The sequence below is a fragment of the Prionailurus viverrinus genome, chromosome D1 (genome assembly GCF_022837055.1).
Source record: "Prionailurus viverrinus isolate Anna chromosome D1, UM_Priviv_1.0, whole genome shotgun sequence".
In the NCBI taxonomy this organism is placed as follows: Eukaryota; Metazoa; Chordata; class Mammalia; order Carnivora; family Felidae; genus Prionailurus; species Prionailurus viverrinus.
This window is the reverse complement of record NC_062570.1, coordinates 1,813,181-1,832,827: the sequence shown is the minus strand read 5'-3', so window position 1 is coordinate 1,832,827 and position 19,647 is coordinate 1,813,181. Positions and strand designations below refer to the sequence as shown.

At 41.2% G+C, this 19,647-nt stretch overlaps 1 protein-coding gene across 11 annotated transcripts in view; it reads right to left on the bottom strand.

Annotated features, from left to right (window-relative positions):
* Window positions 1-19,647, bottom strand: part of DYNC2H1 (dynein cytoplasmic 2 heavy chain 1) — a 355,486-nt gene that overhangs the window by 238,214 nt on the left and 97,625 nt on the right. For all 11 annotated transcript variants that reach the window (XM_047878743.1, XM_047878737.1, XM_047878734.1 and 8 more), the window contains 6 exons: window positions 17,283-17,367; window positions 15,433-15,587; window positions 13,622-13,759; window positions 4,019-4,132; window positions 2,138-2,298; window positions 730-853 (listed from right to left, as the gene is read on the bottom strand). In XM_047878743.1, the coding sequence (XP_047734699.1) occupies window positions 730-853; window positions 2,138-2,298; window positions 4,019-4,132; window positions 13,622-13,759; window positions 15,433-15,587; window positions 17,283-17,367 (777 nt within the window). The remainder of the gene's footprint in view (window positions 1-729; window positions 854-2,137; window positions 2,299-4,018; window positions 4,133-13,621; window positions 13,760-15,432; window positions 15,588-17,282; window positions 17,368-19,647) is intronic.

The following is a 19,647-nucleotide window of genomic DNA, read 5'->3' as shown; positions in this document are numbered from 1 at the left end:
CTTTATTTAATAATTTATCTCCCAAAATAAAGTGTTTGGCTTATAGCTAAAATAACTATAAAGTGTTAATTTCATTAAGGTAATCTAGAATTTTTGCTTCAGAGTTAGTGATTTTGAACCACATAAATCTTTAATATAATGATATTTTAGTGACAAAAGTGTTCCATTAGCCACATTCCTTATTATAAATTATTATAAATTATTATGTCTGTCCACAATGATGTTCAAGCATCAATTCTTCCTCCTCTGTACATGGGACACAACTTTATTAGAAAAAGCAATTCGGAAACCATTGCTATTAGTGCCAGAGACAATGCACATGACATTTTGAATAAGAGATCTCAAAAAAATACCAGAATCATGTAACTGAACCTATTCACTGAAAAGAGACACAAGAATCCTAACAGAGATATCTGGTCTTATCTAACAAATACATAGGAAGAAGGAAAAGCAGACCAGGCAAGTTGGAGGTTAAGAAATGACAGACTGAGAAATTACAGCACAAAGATTCAAAAACCACTTATGACAATAAATGTGTACCCCAGACCCAACCTGGATTCCAGTCCACCCATCGGTAAATGCTTCTGACATGTAACATCTACAGCTTTTTTTTTTTTTAACTTTTGGTTTCCAGGCAATATAATCAATAACTTAAAGTTATCACATTTTAACAAGCAGAATATTATACAATATGGAAAAGGAATTGGCGGCATAACTGTTAACAATTACCTTTGAATCAAAAGATCCTTTATTTTTATAAAGAAGTTCTTCAACACTGTGTCTTATCTCCTTTGGAATATTTCGTGCGTCAAAGGTTGCTATGTCGTCTCTCACACCTCTTTTCGCAAGGAAACTAAAATTACAGCATATTACTTAAAGTGAGGCTAAATAACATTTGCTATTTCTGATGAACATACCAATGTCACAAAATGGTACATACAATCGTTCAATCTGTTAGTTATCAAACAACAGGGTACTAGTGTATCCCAGCTTCTAATGCAGTATCTGTCGTTTCTATAGACGACGAGGAAGAGCTCCAGGAAGATCCACCGCAGCCTTTCCTGGGTTCTGTGAACAACTTGGAGCAGTGAAATGAAGGGGTCACAGTCCTTTCATTTTACCCACATCCCTTTCTGAGAACCGCCAGGTACGTGCACGTTCTAGGAGATGTCAGAAAAGTTCCTGACTCTTTTCTAAGAAAGGTATTTTCAGCTGTGCCCTCGACCACATCCCCTTCCCATCTCTAGACAGGAAAGGACTCTACTGTCAACCTCCACGCTACCGCAGACCATGCATCGGAACGAAGCCCATCATGCTGCTGCAACGTAAGCTCCGGAGCTATCTGGCTGCATATTTAGTTATCACACAGCCTCTTCTCTTCCAGCTCACATCTGTACTGTTCCGGGGCTCCCGCCTCCTGTTTCTGTTCTCTGACCCTAACAATAGTGATTATATTTTCTTCGTCAGTGAATCACAGTAAACACAATGCTCTGCAATGTGTGAGGACCAAAGAAGTATATTTACTGAGATGTTCTTCAAGATTTCCAGGCATTCCTTTCTCCTCTTTGGACACTTAAAATAATCCCTTATTATGGGTAAAAACATAGATGTTGTATGGTTTTATAAAGTATCTTGAAATATGATGGCAAAGGGTATACCAGGTAATTAATGAAACAGTGTGAAAAGCAACAAAAGAAATATTTAAAAATACGAAGGATGGGGTGCCTGGGTGGTTCAGTCAATGAAGCGTCCAACTTTGGCTCAGATCATGGTCTCACGGTTTCTGAGTTCAAACCCCGTGTTGGGCTCTGTGCTGACAGCTCGGAGCCTGGAACCTCCTTCGTATTCTGTGTCTCCCTCTCTCTCTCTGCCCCTCACATTCTCATGCTCTCTCTCAATAATAAATAAACATTAAAAACATAAATAAGTAAAAATACGAAGGATGGGTGCCTGGCTGGCTCAGTCAGTACAGCATGTGACTCTGGATCATGGGGTTGTGGGTTCAAGCCCTACACTGGGTGTAGAGATTCCTTACAAATAAAATCTTTAAAACTAAATGAATACATACATACATAAAAATGTGAATGTGTACTTCATAGGGGAAATAATAACATTCTTCACAAATTCAAAAACTTACCTTTTCATGCTCACCCAAGATGTATCAAAGATCCCCATCAGCCTTAAAACACCCTCAAGAATGTCTCTGATGACGTCAGGTGGCATGCGCAGTGAGCGAATTTCTGAAAGAGATTCTGGCTTGATGTTTCCAACTGCTAGTTTAGCTTCATTGACTAGAGGCTAAAAAGACAAAGGGCTTTATTACTTTCAAAAATATGTATATAAAAATCATTACCTCTTTACAAATTACTGAATATTTGTCATTTTATTAAAAATAACTTTGTTTCCGATTCTGTGTCTCCCTCTCTCTCTGCCCCTCGCCCGTTCATGCTCTGTCTCTCTCTGTCCCAAAAATAAACGTTGAAAAAAAAAAATTAAAAATAACTGTATGGGGCGCCTGGGTGGCTCAGCCGGTTAAGCATCTGACTTGGGCTGAGGTCATGATCTCAGGGTTCCTGAGTTTGAGCTTAGCATCCAGCTCTGTGCTGACAGTTCAGAGCTTAGAGCCTGCGTCGGATTCTGGGTCTCCCTCTCTCTCTGCCACCTCTCCCCCACTTGCACTCTGTCTCTCTCTCTCAAAAATAAATGTTAAAATTTTTTTTAGTAACTCTAGTTACTAATATCCTTTTTCTTCAAATATCAAAATGCTTTAAAACACGCAAAATACAAAATCTTTAAGTTCTTACCACCATAACTACAATAGTCTAATTTAGAAAATTCAATTTGTTTTGAGACAATTTGCTATTTTTTCCTTGAAAATTTTATTTAAATTTTAGTTAACATGCAGTACACTATTGGTTTAAGAAGTAGAATTCAGTGATTCATCACTTACACACGATACTCAGTGCCCATCATCAGGTGTCCTCCTTAGTGCCCATCTCCCACCCACTCCATCAACCCTGTTTGTTCTCCATCATTAAGAGCCTCCTGTGGTTTGTTTCCCTGTCTGTCCCCCTCCCCTCCCATACTTTTTTTTTTTTTTAATTTTTTTTTTTCAACGTTTATTTATTTTTGGGACAGAGAGAGACAGAGCATGAACGGGGGAGGGGCAGAGAGAGAGGGAGACACAGAATCTGAAACAGGTTCCAGGCTCTGAGTTTGTCAGCATAGAGCCCGACGCGGGGCTCGAACTCACAGACCACGAGATCATGACCTGAGCCGAAGTCGGATGCTCAACCGAATGAGCCACCCAGGCGCCCCATCCCCTCCCATACTTTGATCTGTTTTGTTCCTTACATTCCTCATACTGGGAAGTCATATGGTATTTGTCTTTCTCTTATTTCACTTAGCATAATCCACTCTAGCTCCAACCACATTACTGCAAATGGACAATTTGCCATTTTCAAGAGGCTCCTTATATTCTAAGACAAGCTGGCTAACCTAGTGAGGAACCAAAAAAAAAAAAAAAAGAGCCTAAGACTTTGACTTGATTTCCCTACAATGCATTTTTCTTCTCAGACAACACGGCTTGTGAAAAACAAAGATGGTTTTTGATGATTATTGGTTCATTCACTGACTTTACCTGGTGGACCCTCCATCTTGCTTCTCTTCTACAAATAATACCTTGATTGAAAGCCACACTTGGTAATATTGTTAGAAAATAAGTCAACAAGTAATGTTTGAACTCCTAGACACCACTGGTAGTCAAAAATGGCTCTTACCATTTTTCGGGGTTTTTTTTTTTTCATGTTTATTTTTATTTTTGACAGAGAGAGCATGAGCAAGAGCAGGGAAGGAGGAGGGTCAGAGAGTAAGAATCCCAAGCAGGCTCTGCACTGACAGCACAGAGTCGGACATGGGGCTCGAACCCACGAACCGTGAGATCATGACCTGAGCCAAAATCAGACACTCAACTGATGGAGCCACCCAGGTGCCCCACGAAATTTCCTTTGTAGCTTACCTGTACTTCTTTTAACTCATCATCAATTTTGTTTTTTCTTTCTTCAATTTTAACAACTTCTTCTGCTATCTTGTGCTTCAGTCTTTCAAGTTCTGTCTTTTGCTCACTAGCATCCTATAGAAGTATTTATAAGGCATTCCAATTAATTTTAATGCACTCAATATTTAAAAGCATAGTATCAAAATAAGTTACTTTAAAATAACATCTTCTATTAAATACTTTTGTCATGTTAATTGACATAAGAGTTTCTAAAATGCCTGGGAAACCAAACATATAATTTACTGTATATGTACCATCAGGAGGTTTCTCTGCTTTATTTTAGTTTTTTCTGAATAGCAAAGCAACAAATGCTATTTATATAAAAATCAACTCAGAAATGCATAATGTATAAAATTATCATAATACACATTTAACACTGGCAATAAATAACCCAGAGAAGTTAGTACTATCGTGTTCATTTCATAAACTAAAAATAAATTCTTCTATAATTCTAACAGTAAAGACTAACTCTTAGGGACTAATTACATTATATTGCAAGTTTGTGTTTCTACACTTTTAGACAAAAATTAATTGAAATCATGACAATAATACGATGTCAAATAATCAACAAAAATTACTACAGATTCAAAAAACACTAAGTCATGAACTCTTTGTTCCTGAAAGCAAATATCAAGGGTCCCACCTACATGAAAATGCTATGAATCGTTGTGAATGTCCATATTTGGTTTATCTGTACTAACTGAAAATCCAAAGAGGAAATCCGTCAAGAAACCTTTCACAAGTGCTCACCTCAGTGGTTCTCAACTCGATTACAATCACAAGGAATGTCCTGTGTTCTATTGCCAAATATATTGAAATAGTCTGGATGCAACTGAGGCACAGAACTGTTTAAAGACTTGTCAGGTGGCTCCAATCCGTGGCCCAAACGGAGACTCGCTGAGTAGTGGACCCTTGCTTCCCCCTGCCCTTCCCGGGAGGCACTTTCCACACCAGCTCAGGTGGAACTGTCCCCGGGCCACAAGCCTTCCCAAATGCACATCTCCGCCTCGCTGCTCAGGAGGAAGTCGTTTTCTCCACCTCCACATAAGAGCCGCCAAAGGCCCAGCTCATGTGTTTCTTGTTTTATTAGCCTACTCTACCAACTGGAGGTTCTCCCTATTCTGAGATTTTATAGCATTTATTTCTTGTTTTTCTTATGTCACAAACCTAGAGCTGCAAGCTTTGGAAATTACACAGTTGGATACTTAAGCTGTCTGTCCACACTATACCTTTTTATAACAGAAAATGTCAGCTATTCATAATTAAGAACAATTACCAACTTACGAGATGCACAGTGATTCTTCCTAGTCTCTGCTAGGCAATACAATTAGCCACAGTCTTAGGAAAACCTCTTCAAGGAAGGGCCCAGACAGAGAAAGGGCATGGCGGCCAGCGTACCCGTCTCCAGCCCACTAGTGTGAGACCACACAAGCACACAGGGCTGACTATGCCCCTCTAGTAAACACACAGTTACCAACACTATTATCCTCTACAGAGCTTTCACTTTTTTCATATTCCAAATTACTCTTTAAAGGTAAGTATTTGACAGATTTTTTTAAACAATAAATATAGCTGGCTGCTTTACAAAAAATATCCGTATTAATTTGGTTCCAAAATACCCTGAGGAAAAAAACATGCTAAAGTTTTATAATATGAAAATTACATTTGATTTTCCTATTACATTACTCACCAGGTCAGGTACTCAATAACATTATCTTGGAATCATTGAATGTGTCCATAACCGTCATGTTTCTGGAAATGTTACTGCCTTTGAGAATGACCACATGCATCAAAGATGGTCTTAACTGGACCACTCGGGACCTTCCAGACAACCCTCCCATGAAGCTCACACCCCCACAGTCCATCCAACCCTCAGATCGCCAGTGAGGATGAGCACACTTCAGAAGAAATCTTCTTTATCATGCTACTGGAAGTCAAAAGAAAGCTGGAGTAGCAATACTTCTATCAGACAAACTGGACTTTAAAGGCTGGAACAAGAGATGAAGAAGGGCATTGTATAATAATTACGAGGTCTATCCATCAGGAAGAGCTAACAATTATAAATGTCTATGCGCCAAATATGGGAGCCCCCAAACTATATAAAACAATTAATCACAAACATGAGCAACCTTATTGATGAGAATGTGGTAATTGCAGGGGACTTTAATACTCCAGTGACAACGATAGATCATCTAGACACAGGACCAATAAAGAAGCAAGGGCCCTGAATGATACATTGGATCAGATGGACTTGACAGATATATTTAGAACTCTGCACACCAAAGCAACAGAATATACTTTCTTCTCGAGTGCACATGGAACATTCACCAAGATAGATCACATACTGGGTCACAAAACAGCCTTCATAAGTATAAGAGAATTGAGATCATACCATGCACACTTTCAGACCACAATACCATGAAACTTGAAATCAACCACAGGGAAAAGTCTGGAAAACCTCCAAAAGCATGGAGGTTAAAGAACACCCTACTAAAGAATGAATGGGTCAACCAGGCAGTTAGAGAAGAAATTAAAAAATATATGGAAACAAATGAAAATGAAAATACAACAATCTAAACGCTTTGGGATGCAGCGTAGGCAGTTCTGAGAGGAGAATACATGGCAATTCAGGCCTATCTCAACAAGAAAAATCCCAAACACAAAATCTAACAGCACACCTAAAGGAAATAGAAGCAGAACAGCAAAGACACCCCAAACCCAGCAGAAAGAATAGAAATAATAAAGATCAGAGCAGAAATAAACAATATAGAATCTAAAAAAACTGGAGAGCAGATCAATGAAACCAAGAGTTGGTTTTTTGAAAAAATAAACAAAATTGATAAACCTCTAGCCAGGCTTCTCAAAAAGAAAAGGGAGATGACCCAAACAGATAAAATCATGAATGAAAATGGAATTATTACAACCAATCCCTCAGAGATACAAACAATTATCAGGGAATACTATGGAAAATTATATGCCAACAAACTGGACAACCTGGAAGAAATGGACAAATTCCTAAGCACCCACACACTTCCAAAACTCAAACAGGAAGAAATAGAAAACTTGAATAGACCCATAACCAGCAAAGAAATGGAATCAGTTATCAAAAATCTCCCAATAAATAAGAGTCCAGGACCAGATGGCTTCCCTGGGGAATTCTACCAGACATTTAAAGCAGAGATAATACCTATCCTTCTCAAGCTGTTCCAAAACCTAGAAAGGGAAGGGAAACTCCCAGACTCATTCTATGAAGCCAGCATTACTTTGATTCCCAAACCAGACAGAGACCCAGCAAAAAAAGAGAACTATAGGCCAATAACCCTGATGAATATGGATGAAAAAATTCTCAATAAGATACTAGCAAATCGTATTCAACAGCATATAAAAACAATTATTCACCATGCTCAAGTGGGATTCATTCCTGGCCTGCAGGGCTGGTTCAATATTCACAAATCAATCAATGTGATACATCACATTAATAAAACAAAAGATAAGAACCATATGATCCTGTCAATCGATGCAGAAAAAGCATTTGACAAAATTCAGCATCCTTTCTTAATAAAAACCCCCAAGAAAGTTCAGGATAGAAGGAACACACTTAAACATCATAAAAGCCATTTATGAAAAGCCCACAACTAATATCATGCTCAATGGGGAAAAACTGAGAGCTTCCCCCTGAGATCAAGAACATGACAGGGATGTCCACTCTCACTGCTGTTGTTTAACACAGTGTTGGAAGTTCTAGCATCAGCACTCAGACAACAAAAGGAAATCAAAGGCTTCAAAATTGGCAAGGTTGAAGTCAAGCTTTCAGTTTTTGCAGATGACATGATATTATACACGGAAAACCCGATAGAATCCACCAAAAGTCTGCTAGAACTGATACATGAATTCAGAAAAGTCGCAGGATACAAAATCAATGTACAGAAATCAGTTGCACTCGGGGCGCCTGGGTGGCGCAGTCGGTTAAGCGTCCGACTTCAGCCAGGTCACGATCTCGCGGTCCGTGAGTTCGAGCCCCGCGTCGGGCTCTGGGCTGATGGCTCGGAGCCCGGAGCCTGTTTCCGATTCTGTGTCTCCCTCTCTCTCTGCCCCTCCCCCGTTCATGCTCTGTCTCTCTCTGTCCCAAAAATAAATTAAAAACGTTGAAAAAAAAATTAAAAAAAAAAAAAAAAAAAAAAGAAATCAGTTGCACTCTTATGCACTAATAATGAAGCAACAGAAAGACAAAGAAAAGGATCTCATTCAGAATTGCACCAAGAATCATAAAATACCTAGGAATAAACCTAACCACAGAAGTAAAAGATCTGTATGCTGAAAACTATAGAAAGCTTATGAAGGCAATTGAAGAAGATACAAAGAAGTGGAAAAACATTCCACGCTCATGGATTGGAAGAATAAATATTGTTAAAATGTCAATACTACGCAAATCAATCTACACATTCAATGCAATCCCAATCAAAATTGCACCAGCATTCTTCTCGAAGCTAGAACAAGCAATCCTAAAATTTGTATGGAACCACAAAAGACCCCAAATAGCCAAAGTAATTTTGAAGAAGACAACCAAAGTGGGAGGCATCACAATCCCAGACTCTAGCCTCTACTACAAAGCTGTCATCATCAAGACAGCATGGTATTGGCACAAAAACAACCACATAGACCAATGGAATAGAATAGAGACTCCAGAACTGGACCCACAAAAAGATGGCCAACTAATCTTTGACAAAGCAGGAAAGAACATCCAATGGAAAAAAGACAGTCTCTTTAACAAATGGTGCTGGGAGAAATGGAAAGCAACATGCAGAAGAATGAAACTAGACCACTTTCTTACACCATTCACCAAAATAAACTCAAAATGGATGAAGGACCTGAATGTGAGACAGGAAACCATCAAAACCCGAGAAGAGAAAGCAGGAAAAAAAACCTCTCTGACCTCAGCTGTAGCAATCTCTTACTCGACACATCCCCAAAGGCAAGGGAATTAAAAGCAGAAACGAACTATTGGACCTCATGAAGATAAAAAGCTTCTGCACAGCAAAGGAAACAATCAACTAAAAGGCAACCAACGGAATGGGAAAAGATATTTGCAAATGACATATTGGACAAAGGGCTAGTATCCAAAATCTATAAAGAACTCACCAAACTCCACACCCAAAAAACAAATAACCCAGTGAAGAAATGGGCAAAAGACATGAATAGACATTTCTCTAAAGAAGACATCCAGATGGCCAACAGGCACATGAAAAGATGCTCAAAGTCACTCCTCATCAGCGAAATACAAATCAAAACCACACTGAGATACCACCTCACGCCAGTCAGAGTGGCCTAAGATGAACAAATTAGGAGACTACAGATGCTGGAGAGGATGTGGAGAAACAGGAACCATCTTTCACTGTTGGTGGGAATGCAAACTGGTGCAGCCACTCTGGAAAACAGTGTGGAAGTTCCTCAAAAAATTAAAAAGAGATCTACCCTATGACCCAGAAAGAGCACTGCTAGGAATTTACCCACGGGATCCAGGAGTGCTGATGCATAGGGGCACTTGTACCCCAATGTTTACAGCAGCACTTTCAACAACAGCCAAATTACGGAAAGAGCCTAAATGTCCATCAACTGATGAATGGATAAAGAAGTTGTGGTTTATATATACAATGGAATACTACAGGGCAAGGAGAAAGAATGAAATGTGGCCTTTTGTAGCAACATGGATGGAACTGGAGAGTGTTCTGCTAAGTGAAATAAGTCATAGAAAGACAGATACCATATGTTTTTACTCTTATGTGAATCCTGAGAAACTTAACAGAAGGCCATCGGGGAGGGGAAGGAAAAAAAAGTTACAGAGAGGGAAGGAGGCAAACCATAAGAGACTCTTAAAAACTGAGAATAAACTGAGGATTAATGGGGGTGGGAGGGAGGGAAAAGTGGGTGATGGGCATTGAGGAGGGCACCTGTTGGGATGAGCACTGTGTGCTACATGGAAATCAATTTGACAATAAATTTCATATAAAAAAAAAAGAAGAAGAAATCTTCTTTTGGGGTGCCTGCATGGCTCAGTCATTTACGTGTCTGGTTCTTGATTTCACCTCAGGTCATGATCCCAGGGTCATGGGCTGGAGTCCTGCATAGGATCCACACTATCAGAGTGGAACCTGCTTGGGATTCTCTCTCCCTCTCTCTCCCAAAATAAATAAACAGTAAAAAAAAAAAAAGAGAGAGAGAGAGAGAGAAGAAGAAAGCTTTTTTGTGAGTAAGTATAAAAGAGTCAAGTAGAAGAAAAGCAGTAAGAAAAGATATTTGGGAAACATAAGGTCGCATCAAGTATCCTATGAGAGCTAAGTGGAGGCAACTCAACAATGACACAAACCAACAAGAAAGGACACTGCCACAAGCAGACATTCAGAAGCTGAAAAAAAAAATCTAATAATATTGTCACAGAAATGAAAAACTAATAGGAAAATTAGAAAATGAAGAATTTTAAAGGAAGTGAGCAAAAAGAGAAGAAAAAAGGTGAGAAAAGAAGAAAATTAGCGAACAAGGCAGGAAGTCCAAAGTGCAAGTAATGGGGATTCTAGAAAGTGAAGACAGAGACAGGGAGGTACAGAAGCACCATCAGAATAATTTAAGGACACTTCCCAGAACTGGAGGACAGAAGCGTTCTGGTGCAAAGAATCCACATTGTGTCCAACACAGTGAATGAAAATAAACCTAAATCAAGGCAGATCATGTCACTTTCAGAACAATGAAAACACAAATCTAAAAAACCTCAAGAGAGGAAAAAAGAAAAAGATCACTGCAAAGGGATCAGAACTTAACCTAACTTTGAGAACTTCAGTCACAAGAGAAGTTGGAAGGAAATGGAGTAACACTTTTCAATGTCTAAAAACAAAGGGATTACATTTTCTTCCTGACCAGTGATGTTGAGCATCCCTTCATGCGTTTACTGGCCCTTCTTCTTTCACACAGGGTACCTTCAAATATTTTGGCCATCTGTAAATTAGATGTTTTGTTTTATTATTATTGTGTACATCATGGTTTCCGTCTATTTTGGATACAAGTGATTTATCAGATTTATGTTTTGTAAATAATTTCTCCCAGTCTGTGATTTGCCTCTTAATTTTCTTCAGAGCTTTTTTCACAGAGCCTACGTTTTTAATTTTGATAAGTCCAATTTATCAAATTTTTTCTTGTTCTATTTTAGTATCACATCTAAAAAATCTTTGTCTCACCCAATATCGTCAACATTTTCTCCTGTTTTCTTCAAAAGTTTTATAATTTTTGGTATACATTTAGATCTACGATCCATACTGAGTTAATTTTTATACAAGTTTAAGGTAAAGATCTGTTTTTTGTTCTCTACCTGGATATCCAAATATCATTTAAAAAACCAATCTTTTCACCATTTAACTGGTATTTTGTATAAAATCGATCAACTATGTACACATTCATCTACTTCTGATCTCCATAATGCTCGAGTAACCCTGTAGGGGTCATTACACCCATGTCATGCTTCCTTGACCACCACAGCTCAGTAGTAAGTCTTTAAATCATAAGTCCTCCAACTTTATTATTTTGTGAGTTTTTGTGCTATTTACTTTTATTGAAATTTATACATCAGTCTAGTGACTATTGAAGTTAATTTAAAGAGACATTAGACTTGCAGTAAGGTTAATAGTCACCAACATGAAGATGGACAAACATACATGAGACCTAATCAAGGAGGTAAACAAACAATTCAGTGATTCATTAAAGGTAAGGATTGAGGGGCACCTGGGTGGCTTAGTTGGTTAAGTGTCTGATTTCAGCTCAGGTCATGATCTCGCAGTTTGTGAGTTGGACCCCCATGTCGGGCTCTGTGCTGACAGCTCAGAGCCTGGAGCCTGTTTTGGATTCTGTGTCTCCCTCTCTCTCTCTGCCCCTCCTCCATATGCACTGTGTGTGTGTCTCTCTCTCAAAAATAAATAAACATTAAAAAAAAAAAGGTAGGAATTGAGAGAACAGAAGTCCAATATAATTTTTCTGTTCTGTCTTGAATAATTAGCTATAATGTCAATAACACAAAAAATTACAGAGGTTGGCAAGGATGCAGAGAAAGGGGAACCCTCTTGCACTGTTGGTGGGAATGCAAACTGGTGTGGCCACTCTGGAAAACAGTATGGAGTTGCCTCAAAAAATTAAAAATAGAACTATCTACGTCCCAGCAATTGCGTTAGTAGGTTTTTACCCAAAGAACACAAAAATACCAACTCAAAGGGACACGTGCACCCCAATGTTTCTAGCAGCACTATCAACAATAACCAAAGTATGGAGACAGCCTAAGTGTCCATCACCTGACAAAAGGATAAAAAAGACGTGGTTTATATATACAATGGAATACTATTCAGCCATAATACTCATGAGACTTCTAAGAAGACACGTTTACTAAAATACTGCATATTTTAGTCTGAGGCCAGGATGAGGGAGTAGGGCTGAAGGATAAAAACGATAAATTTGGTGGCAGTCAGTACAGAGTCGGCAGGAAAGAGGCCAAGACAAGAACACCCTGAGAGGGCGTGCAGACACAACCTACAACCTGGGCAAAGAAGACTTTCAAAGAAATCTCCTCTGAAAGGTTCAACCATCAACAAAGGTTCAGTGAAGACAATGGCAGAAAGGTGACACCATCAAAACATAATCATGAAAGTATAAATGAAATGAATAAAGACTTATTTCTTAAATCCTGAAAATATTAAAGGCAGGAGGAAAAAACCCTTGAAGCCTGAGGAGATAATTTTAAGAAAAATAAAGACAGGGGCACCTGGGTGGCGCAGTCGGTTAAGCGTCCGACTTCAGCCAGGTCACGATCTCGCGGTCCGTGAGTTCGAGCCCCACGTCAGGCTCTGGGCTGATGGCTCAGAGCCTGGAGCCTGTTTCCGATTCTGTGTCTCCCTCTCTCTCTCTGCCCCTCCCCCGTTCATGCTCTGTCTCTCTCTGTCCCAAAAATAAATAAACGTTGAAAAAAAAAAAAAAAAAGAAAAAGAAAGACATATAACAGAGGGTAAACAAAATTGTTTACAGACACACCTACGCCAACCTAAAATGTTTATATTTGCATATTTATAGGGTTTAGATAAATTAGTATATGGTGAATTGAGAAAAATATAGTTATGATTTAAAATTTTTGTTTTTTTTAACATTTATTTATTTTTGAGACAGAGAGAGACAGAGCATGAATGGGGGAGGGTCAGAGAGAGGGAGACACAGAATCTGAAACAGGCTCCAGGCTCTGAGCTGTCAGCACAGAGCCCGACACAGGGCTCGAACTCACGGACCGTGAGATCATGACCTGAGCTGAAGTCGGCTGCTTAACCGACGGAGCCACCCAGGCGCCCCTAGTTATGATTTTAAAATAACATGGGAAACTTCCACACTCTTTCCAAAAAGCTCAGTGTTTAATACCATCAGTGTGACTCAGCAGACAAGAAGTATTTTTTATATCCATATTAGTAGAAATGTAATTTCTCCCAGTACTGATCAAGTGGAAATGGTCTCCCTACCGCCCGCATCTCTGCGCCCCAGAAACATCACCTGCATCGACACAGTGATCTCCTGAAGGGCGGCGTCTGCTTCGTCCTGCTTCGTCTTTAATAACACACTTTGCTCGCCAGCTTTTCTGTTCAGCTCATCCACAAGAGCTTTAGCTTCATTCAGTTTAGACACACCAGCCTGCATCAGTAAGATATGGACTGGCAGATGATCAATAAAGTACAGACTGGCAGACGATCGATAAAATATGGACTGACAGACGATTGATAAACTGGACTGGTAGACAATCAATAAAATATGGACTGGTAGACGATCGATAAAATATGGACTGGTAGACGATCGATAAAATATGGACTGGTAGCATTAAAAACAGGTATTACATACACACACAGTAAATAAAACCTGTAAGAAACCATCAAGAAAAAATGTGTGTACACATCAAACACTTGCAAGTGAACTTGGGTTTTTCCTTACTGCCAGTTATGACTTATTCAACCATACACCCAGTAAGATGTAGTAAAACACTCCACAGAGGCATTAAAACACACACACACACACACACACACACACACACACACACACACACGGATTTTATAGTGTCACAGTAAACGTGAACAGATCGACACATATTTGGCAGCTTGAAGACCAGGATTTTTACCCACTGCGTTCTGAGAGAGGAAACAGAGCAAGGAAAAAGTCCGTAAACCTTCTCCATTGTTCAGTCTCACTGAGTAAAAGGACTCAAGGACTAGTCTTCTTATCCTGGACATCATTTGGTTCTGTCTGTCCAGTAGCTACCTTTTTATAAGAGGCTGCCTCACATAGGGTTCTGGTGGGCTCTGAATCAAAATACCTTACCTATTCCTTGGGGAGGACATTTGACCCTGGGCTAGCCATTATGTTACCCCATCCCACTGCCCATGAATAATGAAGGAATGGACATGAAAAAAATGCCCCATTGCCCATGAATAATGAAGGAATGGACATGAAAAAAATGCCCGCTCTCCTATAATATGAGTTAGGTTTTTGTCACCTAACAAATGAGAAGATTTGGGGAGATAGTAACAGCAAAAAGGAAAAATCAACAATATTTATTGAGCACCCAACACAGAGGACGGCATCAGGCTGGCTCTCTGCATATATATTTTATTGAATACACTCACATACAACTGACCCAATTAAGTTGCAGGTCAATGAGTTTAAGTAATTTACCCACAGCACCAAAGAGAACTAAATCAGTACAACGACCTTTATAGTTAGTGGCTTGCTACGAATGAAAGTGTATCATTACAGAGACAGACAAAGATAACTTTTTGTCAATTGGGAGGGATCCTAGTTTATTACACTAACAGAGACTCTATGACTTTGGAAAGGAAATGCTCTCAGACAACTTCCAAGGCTGGCATTTTAATGTCACATTTAAGTTGAAGCTCTGTAATTACAGAACAAAAACTGTTCATAATATACTAAGTGACAGAGATAAAAAGTATTATTTTAGGAGGTATAATTTTAATTTTAAAGGTTATTATAAAGCTTACTCTCCATGTTTTAAGACGCATTGCTGAATTTCTAAAAATGCTTTCACATTAAAGAAATTTTTCAAGATCACCAGAAACTATCAAAAGCACATAAATGCCACCCAGTGAAGAAAAGGAATAATTACTGAATCAAAAAAATTACAAAACCCTTCCTATACCTAGTGAAAACCACAGGTAGATGAGACTGTTTTAAGGCCTGTAATACCTGTAATATAGTGTGGTAGTTATTTATACTAAATATATGCCACAACCAAGGACTGTGATATAATCCTTATACCCTGTGTCTAGACGAAATGATTGATTAAAATATTGTACCTGCAAATGACTTTGTCTTTTTAATAATTCCTTTTTCTTGCTGCTACTAATGGCAGAATACACACGTAAGAAGGTCATGTATCGGCTTGGTGTAGCACCATATGGTTTACAAGATTCATGGATTAATAAAAATGATTTTAGAAAATCGGGATCAACTGGAAAGAAAAAACAAACATGACTTAATATACATACGATCCATGACGAATTAGCGAGAACAACGTGAACTGTACTTATCACACACACATATCTCCACCTCCGCCACTGTAAGTGGCAGACATCGTCTGTCTTCAAGGTACACACACATTCCTACGTATCTATTCACTATTCAAGCTCCCATTCTCCTTACAGATTTGAATTACTTAGGATCAGTGGTCTCTGCCCTTCCACTGTTATGTATTTCCTCTGAACACTTTTATTGCTGCAAGAAAGATAAATCTGCTGTCATAACATAAATTAGTTAGAACTACATGACATGTAATCCAGAAGAAAGCACAATAAAAAGCTGCTTCAACGGAAAAGAAGGATCAAACCAAGTAACATGTATCCACTGTCATCTGACGCAGGGACCAGCAGGATCTCAGCAGCCAGAAAACGGAGAATAAGGCCCCACTAGATCCAGCACGCCGTTCACTCAACACGCCATCTTCCTGTCACCGTCTCCATCCACTTCCTTCCGTGTTCCATGCGTCAGTCCAGAAAGTCCACTTCGAAGCAACGTTGAAGCCAGAACCCCTGCCTGGCACACCACAGCCATGGTGGAACCAACCCCCCCCCCCCCACACCCAGGGCATGGCCTGGCGCCCCGGGTCCACTCCTTCCTCCCAGGTGACCTCAGCAGTCCCTCCACAGGTCCTCCCCACACCGACGTATTTTCCAGTAACTGAAGAAAGGCATGGACCCAGAAACTTCTGTTTCCGAAACAAGACTCTGGTTATGTCTCCGCTAAAATCTCTCCATCACCCCGCATCACCCACAAGTTGGAAGCAAAATTTCTCAGCCCCTCCTCCTCTTCCAGCTAATACCCACATGTCCATGCTCCAGCCAGTGGGCGGCGTACAGATCCGGCCAAGTGCCTGTTCTATGCCTGCACGCAACTCACTCTTACCAGACCCGACCGCCCCAAGTGCCTGTGTGCCAGGGCCCATCTGCTGTAACGTCTGCCAGTAAGAGGCCTCACCCTCAAGGGCACTTCCCATAAACTCCTACCATCATTTGTCTCGCTACGGCAGAGTTTATTTTTATAACAGAACATAATTCTTGCTATTTTTCACTCCACCATAAGCTCCTAAGTCATCTCTAGTATCCAGCCCAGTACCTAATGTGAACTGAGTTCAGTAACTATTTGGTGACTAGATGATTAGAGAAATAAATTAACGAATGTGCTATGATATATATAAAAAAGACCACATTCAAAATTATTTTGGAACTGGAAAAAACAATGAGAGTACAATTAAGAAAACATTATGTCAATGCCCAAAGACACCACAGAACTTCTCATGTACGAGCTGAGGACAGGACATATCGAATGGCAAGTGAAAACTTGGCCCACCAGCCAAAGACCCTGTACCAGTGGAAGCAGAACATCCTATGGTTTGGGTCAAACATCTAACTGTTTCACTGCTTAGCTGCGAACAACAGATACTGTGCTAGGTCCTATATAAAATGACATGAGCACAAGTTCAAAAATACAGAAAGCTTCAAAGTTCGGTTTTCCTTAAAAGAAACCTAACTTTGTTACCTTAACATTTTTGAAATTTATAATCATTGTGAATCTTTAACGAAGTTGTAATATTAGAGAATGGCAATTATCTCACAAATAAAACCCAGAGTCGATTTCATCAAAAGAGTACCTGAGTGTTTTTTCTTTTCTTCTTTCCTTTTTTTGTCACTATATTTTTCTTCACCATCTGTTTCACTGAATAACATTTCAGGTATCTAAAACAGGAAGAGCATTTCTTCAAACCTCAACGCACTATGGAAAAGTTTACATAAATCCAATGTCAGAGGTTAAAAAAAACAAACAAAAACAACCCTTTTCTCCCAGGTTTCACACCACACTCAGCGAAATAAGATAGCCATGGTCAGAAGACATGGTTTCCTAGACATGTGACACATGTCAGCCATTGATTGCAAATTAATGGCAACACCTCACCTGAAAAATGATTAGACTGTAAGAAATGAGAGAAATCACAATTTGGATTAAATTACAAAATAATCACAAATACCAATTAAGATCATAAAGTAATAATAATAAAATGCTTTTTCAGGCATCAAGGCATAAAGGAATAGTAAGGATTCTGAGGTCTCTTGACTAACAACTAAAAGCAAATGAAAATCGTTCGGGAATTAACAATGTCATGCTTGCTAATCCTAAAAGCTACTGCCGTGTTACTGCACTGTCACAAATAAGAAAATCACGTTTCATCAACAGATCATTATTATAGAACATACGAGAATCTAGTGAGAGTACTCATTTAAGATATCAAAAAGAAAAAAAAAAAAAAAAAAAAGCAAAGAAGTCTTAGTTTCCTGAGGAAAAAACTAAAGCAGAGCTCTGACATTTTTGCAACGGGAAAGCACGGGTGTGCAGGTCAAAACATCCTCTTCTGAATCTCCCAGACCGAACACGATGTCACACAAAAGATCCCTCAACGGGCGAAGAACCTGAAGGCAGCAGGGTGCCCGGGTGACCCGGGAGCACGGCGCTTTCCTCAGACGTCTTCACCGCTTTCCGCCGAAACGTCGGAGCCTCTGAGAGAACATTTTAAGTATGTCCCTCTAAATCCACTCAAGTGTGTTTCTTCGGCAGCCCGCTTGCTTAAAAACGGTCTGTCCCTTACGTCCGTGAGCCCGTCTGTCGGGAACGTCTCACGACGCGCACATGTGTCGAAACGTGCCGTCGCGCACATTCAACAGGCACAACGCTCGTCAAACGTACCTTGGCAGAGCTGGCCGGAAGAGAGTCTGTCCCCAGACCACACGCCACCTGAGCCAAGTTCTCCTACCTGGACTGGCCCGCAGTTCCCCGGGCCTCCATTCCCCCCCCCCCCCCCCCCCCCCGGGAGATAAAAACGGCACTCTCTAAAGGCACTGAAAGGGCGTGTAACTCTCTGGAGTCCTGTTAACACGTCAGCCTCTCGGTTCCTCGAGCTCCTCTCCTGTTCCCTTCTCCACCTTCCCCCCCCCCCCCCGCCCATCGCCCCCACCTCCAAGGGTCACATTCCTGCGACCTCGTCGTGCACGGTGCCAGAAATCCCGTCTTCACATTCAAAACCTAAACGGGCATGGTTTCTACCCCCCTCCCTTCCGCTCCCGATCCGTCTCTCTCTCCCTCACGAGAGGTGACGGGACTCGCTCTCTCCAGCCCTCCTCCTCCTCTTCTCTCTGGGACACATTCCAAGACGGCCTTTTCCACGGCCACCTGACCTGACGCTGCCTGACGGGCCTGACGGCGGTCACCGACGGCCCCGCCGCGTCCCTCCGCACCCCGGCACGGGCCCCGGGGCCTGGCTGCCAGACGCCGCGCCGCTTCCCACCTCCCAGAGCGCCCCCTCCGCACGCCCACTTGGGAACGGCCAAGAGCCGCGTCGGGGCCCTGAACGTCTCCCCCGGGGGTCCGTCAACACCCGTCCCCCCAGGCGGCATCGTCCCCTCTCGCAGCTCCAGCCACCGCCTCTAGCGTGACAATCCCCAGGGTCGCACCCCCGACGACGTCCGGCCTCCCCCTCGTCTCCAGGCCCCTCCAGCCAAACGCCCGCTCCGCCCCGCAACGTGGACGTCCGGCGTCTCGTACGAGGCACGTCGGAGACTGGAAGCCTCACGTGCTCTTCCCGACGTGCTCTTCTCAGTCTCTTCTCAGGCGACTGGTCCCTCCGGGGCCTCGAGCCGACGTACCTGGAAGTATCCCGGAGTGCTCGCTTCCCTGCACACCGGTCAGCAAACCCTGCCGTTTCTGCTGCAAAACAGTCCCGAATCCGGCCACCTATCCCCCGACGTCCCCGAGGCACGTCGTCCTTTCCTCTCGCCTGCGCCTGCGGCAGCTTTGAAACCAGCCCGACCCTCGCCCTCTACGGTCCGTTCTCACCCCGGAAGCCAACGTAAGCGCGTTCACACAGTATTAAAATCACAGTCCTGCTGAAAAGCCTCCAAAGGCTCCCGGGCTCGTTCCAGGGAAAGGAAAACCCGAGGCAGAGCTTCCAAAGCCCCATCCTAACT